The sequence below is a fragment of the Silurus aristotelis genome (genome assembly GCF_946808225.1).
Source record: "Silurus aristotelis genome assembly, chromosome: 8".
Classification (NCBI taxonomy): Eukaryota; Metazoa; Chordata; class Actinopteri; order Siluriformes; family Siluridae; genus Silurus; species Silurus aristotelis.
The window spans coordinates 2,079,653-2,085,908 of NC_139581.1; the positions used below are offsets into that span (position 1 = coordinate 2,079,653).

A 6,256-nucleotide genomic window follows, 5' to 3' on the forward strand; every position below is an offset into this window, starting at 1 on the left:
TCAGTGCTTTGTAAGTTCCAATTTTCCCAGACGGAGAGACTGTCATGAAGGCTATCAATCCTGAAGACCACAAAGATATGCTTTACATGGGTTGGAGTGGAAGATCTCCTGCTATTGAGCTCTGATCTCATCCCCTGACTGCTTCCCAGACCTCCTCACCTCACCTACATCAGTACTTTACTTGCACCCTTGTTGACAGATGAATCTCCACAAAAGCTAGTTGAACATCTTCTCAGAACAGTGAAGGCTACTATAACAGCAAATAGGATTAAATGAGGATTGGGATGTTCAAACAGCACAATCGTATGGTCAGGTGTCCACCAACTCTTCCACTTCCTTGCAGATTGGTACTAGAACAGTGTGAGGTACAGTGTTGATTGATGTACAAGGTTCACATGCTAAATCTTACAAAATCATGTTTTATTAGGTTTTGATGAAGCCTGAGAGGTTTCACACATCTGCCATGAAGCAGACATTGTAAGCTCTTCTCCATGTGTACACTGTGTGGTTTATCATCGGTTCCACCAGCGTGATGGTTTACACCACATGAAAGAATAACCTGCTTCCATTGTTAGCTTCTGTGGACACTGGTATGCCTGAGAGCCCATAGCTGTCGAGGGAGAGCCAATCGTATGCTCTGTTCCTACTCCGAGCGTTCCGATTGGTTGATTTGGAAACGGCATGTCGCACACTGGAAGTGGAACACGGCTGATAAGAAGCAGGCCGTTTGTTGATACTGTGATAAGGACATTTTTTTCTCTCTAATTGTTTTTTATTAGTTTGGTAACATGATCCTAGTTTCACTTGGGAAATAAACGAGAAAATCTAAACATCTGAAAATAACCATGACACATACTGTACATACTGTATAAGGTGTAACAGGGCTTTTTGTTCAAGAACCTAATGGTGTCTCTTTTGGAATTTCTGTGATTTGAACTTACAACCTTCTGGTCACTTTGGCATTTCCTTACCTTTAGCTTCTGCATCTTATTTACACCAGGAGAACGTTTGTTCCTGTGCCGTTTGGTGTCATTAACATATAATAGCAAAGACACAGAAGGGTTCCAAAGATCAAATGATGTATGTGTAGATGTAGTTTGAGCTATTTTTAATATTGTCCCAAAGGAGCTTTAAACAGACACTTCATAATGAAGAAACCCTGAGAGGAACCAACCTCAAAAAGGAAACCTATCGTCATCCTCAACATTATATGTGAGGGTTATCAAGTGTTGATAAATTGGGCCAAACCCCTTTTTTTCAACTGTCACGCTGCTCGTTATGAACCCTGGTGCGGTGTGTCATGGGCTGTGACTGAAACTGGAGAGAAGGTGAAGTTGGTTTAAACTCAGTTGTTTGCTCAATGAGTCAAATCTCAACAAATGGCACATTATCACTAATGGTGATCTAAAAAAAACAAGAAACTTAAATATATATAGTACAGTAAATATATAGATACAAACATCTCACTCAAATCCTAACGTTCCACATCTTCAGTGTGGAGAAATAAGTTTTAATTTCAGTGTCAAAAGTGTTCACGTAAAAACCCGAGCGTGCACGTGCACGTCCACATGAACGCTCACGCTCACGATCGCTCGGAGATTAAACCCTGAGGTCCCTCCCTGTTCAGCTTTACTTTACGCTCGAGTCTCTTGCTGTCCACTTCAGCTGAAGTCCACAGGAACTGTGAAGCTAAGAGAAGATTCTACATGGCGACCACCGGGTTACAGATTGGCGGATTCCTGTTGGGTCTCATCGGAGTGGCTGCGATAATCGCGGCGACCGCAATGAACAACTGGAGTACGCAGGACCGCCAGGGCGACGTCGTCACCGCCGTTTACACGTACAAGGGCCTGTGGCAGGACTGCGAGGTGTCCACGTCTGGGTTCACAGAGTGTCGGCCGCTCTACGGACTTCTTGGATACTCAGGTGGGTTCAGGGGGATACAGTGAAAAGAGGAACCTAGACAGAGTGAGAAAATGGGACTGAAGTGGACGTGACTAGACTGGACTCAAGTGGGCTTAAGTGACTAGATTGGACTCGAGTAGACTCAGGTGGGTTTAAATGACTGGACTGGACTCAGGTGGGTTTAAGTTTCTAAACTGGATTGGATTAAACACAGGTAGGGTTAGTGACTGGACTAGAGCGGACTCAGATTGATATTAATGACTAGACTGGACTGAAGTAGACTCGGGTGGGTTTAAATTACTTGACTGGACTAAACTGGACTTAAGTTCACTAAACTGAATCAAAGGGGTGGGTCTAAATTAGAATTAAATTAAAACCAGGGCATTTTAATTGGCTAGACTGGATTAAAGTGGATTAAACTGGATAATCTGGGCACTGAATGATGTAACTAACTAAACTAGATTGAACTGAAGCAAACAAAGGTGTATAGTGAAGTTGATCTGAGTTACTCAGGTGAATTATAGTATGAATTATGTTCCCATACTCTGTTCTGTACTAATAATCAGATCTGATCTGGATTAGAGAAGGGCGTCACCTTCAACTTGGGTTTTAATCTGCTGAATTCCTCCAAACTGTAGTGGAGCGAGTGCACAACGGTGTGCAGAAAACAGAGAAAATACATGTTCTGTATCCGTATCATATAAGTGTCATTACTATTCCCTGATTTCTGTTCGGTCCTGGTCTTTCAGTCTGCGCCGATTCATTATTACAAAAGAAATGTGCAGATTTATGAGTTTTTGACTTCATGTATCATTACAGAAGCACGGTGTATCATTTCGGGGTAGATTGTGGGGTACAAAGGGGACTAAACCGGTTTACTGATGATGAGGTCACACCAAAGTTCAGTAGAAGTAAATTCAGAAGCCCAGAATACTGAAACTACACCTGCGTTAGGGAACAGCTCGATGTACAACCTGAAGAACACTCACTCCTGAGCGAATAAAGCAGATAAATTTCAAGCAAACTCTAGAGGTTTGTTGTCTAATGCTTAAAAATAAAAAAATCCCCTCCACGTAAGAACTTGAGTCAACATTGTTTTTTATATGAGGAAACCGAAAGAACAGTCGTCTCATTGTGCCTGGGCGAGCGCAAACACAACCTCCACACACAATCGAGATGATGGATGCAAAACTAAAGCACCCACGTCCACATTTGGTCAACATCGTTATCAAAAACAAACACTCCGGCTGACTCATGAGTGCAAGAAAATTCACATTCAAAACAAGTCTAACAACGACAAAAATGCTCATCAAGCCGTATTAAGCTCTATATTCTGCTTAGCGCTATGATTCCTGTAGATCAGGGGTCCCCAAAAGGTTTTTCCTGTGAGCACCACATCATCTGTCCTTAATGAGGTTCGGTCTGCTACAGGAAATGACACGGGGCGGAGTGATTAGCAGTGTTATTGTGCCTCCTAATGCTGAATTTGTTTATTTTGTTCTGTACCGTACAGAAAAATGAGCACCACTTTTCAAGAAATATGTCGCCTATTAAAATTGTTATTAAAATCAAAATATTTACTTACTTGTGCATATGCATGTGGTTGGTGGATTAATTTAACAAATAATTAGGCTACGTTAATAACTAAAGGTCGACCGATAGTGGATTTTAACAAAACAGCTAGCAGGTCGGACCGTACTCGCCGATAAACAATTAATTAACAGATAGTTTTTAAAATGAATACTGGATAAAAAAAAACCACTCCATGCGAAATAGTATGGAATCATGAAATTGCTCCAAAGAAAAGAAATATGAATATATTAATTAATAAATATAATTATATAATTAATACCTTATAAATAATAAATATAATATAGCGCTCTCCGTGCAGCACGCAGTCTCGTGTAAAAACAAAACGGCTTGCAGCATCAGTGATTCACCTCTAGAGGCCGCTCTCGTAATGATAGCGGACCGGAAGCCGGAAAAACTATCGGTATGGATTTTTACTGATTTTTACCGTATTTATCTTATGGGCTGTAGTTTGGGGACTCCTGTACATAAGAGTGTCTAATATATGAAGTTGGTCTGTGTAGAGAATCCAGATCCCGTTCTCATGACTGTGGTCTGTCAGAAAGACAGTTGTAGTTATGGATGATGCTGAGTAACGGGTCTCGTTTTCAGGTCAGTTCCAGGCCGTGAGAGCGATGATGGTGATCGGGATCATCTTGGGCGTGATCGCAAGCGTCATCTCGTTGTTCTCTTTAAAATGTTTCAAAATAGGAAGCACCGAAGATTCGACCAAAGCCAAGATGACGCTGACGGCAGGCATCATGTTTGTCATCGCAGGTAAACAACAACCCCAGGAATAATTCCTTAATAAACTAATACAGGAAACCTCAATCTCCGTGCTCGCGTGTGCTTTCAGGACTCTGTGGCATCATCGGAGCTTCGATTTACGCCAATCAGATCGTCGCCAGCTTCATGATGACCACCTACAACCCGAATTACGGCGGGATGAACCAGATGCAGGGAATGGGAGAGATGGGAGGAATGGGAGGAATGGGAATGTCTATGGTTAACAGGTAGTTATGTGTTTATCTGCTGTAGCAGGGTGTAGTCTCAGTCATTCGCCTCGCCTCGCCTCGCCTCGCCTCGCCTCGCCTCACCTCACCTCACCTCACCTCGCTCTGCCTTATCTGATGCACAGGTTCACGTTCGGGACGGCTCTGTTCGTGGCTTGGATTGGAGGAGGCCTGCTACTAATAGGAGGGGTTTTAAAGTGTGTGGCCTTCAGGGGTTTGCACGCCGAGACCACGCCGTAAGTACTGAACACTCACTATCAAAATATCACTACAAATTCATATTATTAATCTATAAACGATAATTAAATAATCAAAGGTGTTATGATGCAATAAAGTCAGTTAATACTATCCAAAATATATATATATTTCAATAAGTCAAAAATATTTAATATGAATTCTATTTATATAAACAATATTACTTTACATTAAATATACATAAATATTACTTTACATTACAGAATATAATTAACAAAGTTTTTATAATAATAATAATAATAATAATAATAATAATAGTCATTTAAATTATTAATTAACATTTTATTATATTATAATATTATTAAATATACTGTTATATTTTGTCATATTTATATTATTTTTATTTATTAAAATTAGATTTTTTCCTATATTTTTATTATGACTGTACAAAACTGCATTTTCATAATACAACAATTTACATTTATTTATTTATGTTTTCATTTATTTAGTTTAAACTGCTCTGCCTATTAAGCATATCAATCTTTCATAGAGACAGTTTTTAAATAAATATATTAGAAAAAGTAAAGATTTTTATAACCTTTATTTTAATATTAAATTATAAAATACCATTTAATGACTTAATATAAAATATTTGTTATTATATTTTATATGATTTAATATTAAATATCATTAAATTAGTTTAATATTATATGATTAAATATGGACTGTAAAATGTCATGTTTTTATTCACTTCTCTTCTTGTTTTCTTTGTGTGTGTTATTATTCTAGTTATAAATCAGTGGCGTATAAAGTCCCGTCTCAGTCAAAGTCAACGGAGGAGGGAAGGGAACGTGGACAGAAATACGTATAAACTCCTCCTTTCTTTCCTGGACTTATGACGGATTCCTCTCTCGCTCTCTCTCTCTCTCCCCCCCCCCCTCTCTCTCCCTCTCTCTCTCTTTCTCTCTCAGTTTAGACAGTAAATGAGTTGTAGTGGATTCTGTACTCCTCTTTGTTCACATGCCGATTTTCCACAATTATTATTGTGTTCGCTTTTTATAAACAATAAACACAATGGAGAAAAGAAATAATTGGTTTTCATATCTCTCATTCAACACACCCGTCTCTCTCTCTCTCTCACCTGTCTCTCTCTCTCTCTCTCTCTCTCTCTCTCTCTCTCTCTCACACCTGTGTCTCTCTCTCTTTCTCTCTCTCTCTCACCTGTCTCTCTCTCTCACCTGTCTCTCTCTCTCTCTCACACCTGTCTCTCTCTCTCTCTCTCTCTCTCTCTCTCTCTCTCTCTCTCTCTCTCTCTCTCTCTCTCTCTCACCTGTCTCTCTCTCTCTCACCTGTCTCTCTCTCTCACCTGTCTCTCTCTCTCTCTCTCTCTCTTTCTCTCTCTCTCTCACCTGTCTCTCTCTCTCACCTGTCTCTCTCTCTCTCTCACACCTGTCTCTCTCTCTCTCTCTCTCTCTCTCTCTCTCTCTCTCTCTCTCTCTCTCTCTCTCTCTCACCTGTCTCTCTCTCTCTCACCTGTCTCTCTCTCTCTCTCTCTCTCTCTCTCTCTCTCTCAC

At 40.1% G+C, this 6,256-nt stretch overlaps 1 protein-coding gene across 1 annotated transcript; it reads left to right on the plus strand.

The window, feature by feature from the left end:
• Positions 1-1,288: 1,288 nt before the first annotated feature.
• cldn18 (claudin 18) lies at positions 1,289-5,804 on the plus strand. Its single transcript, XM_083548148.1, has 5 exons — positions 1,289-1,926; positions 4,087-4,251; positions 4,331-4,487; positions 4,613-4,723; positions 5,472-5,804. The coding sequence occupies exons 1-5, from the start codon at positions 1,707-1,709 to the stop codon at positions 5,551-5,553; spliced, it is 735 nt and encodes a 244-aa protein (XP_083404274.1). The 5' UTR covers positions 1,289-1,706; the 3' UTR covers positions 5,554-5,804.
• Positions 5,805-6,256: the final 452 nt, after the last annotated feature.

Excerpts from the sequence above, each read along its gene's own strand:
- cldn18 (XM_083548148.1), top strand. The coding sequence starts at position 1,707 with ATGGCGACCACCGGGTTACAGATTGGCGGATTCCTGTTGGGTCTCATC. Across the intron at positions 1,927-4,086 it reads CGGACTTCTTGGATACTCAG|GTCAGTTCCAGGCCGTGAGA; the intron begins GTGGGTTCAGGG and ends TCTCGTTTTCAG. Across the intron at positions 4,724-5,471 it reads TTGCACGCCGAGACCACGCC|TTATAAATCAGTGGCGTATA; the intron begins GTAAGTACTGAA and ends TTATTATTCTAG.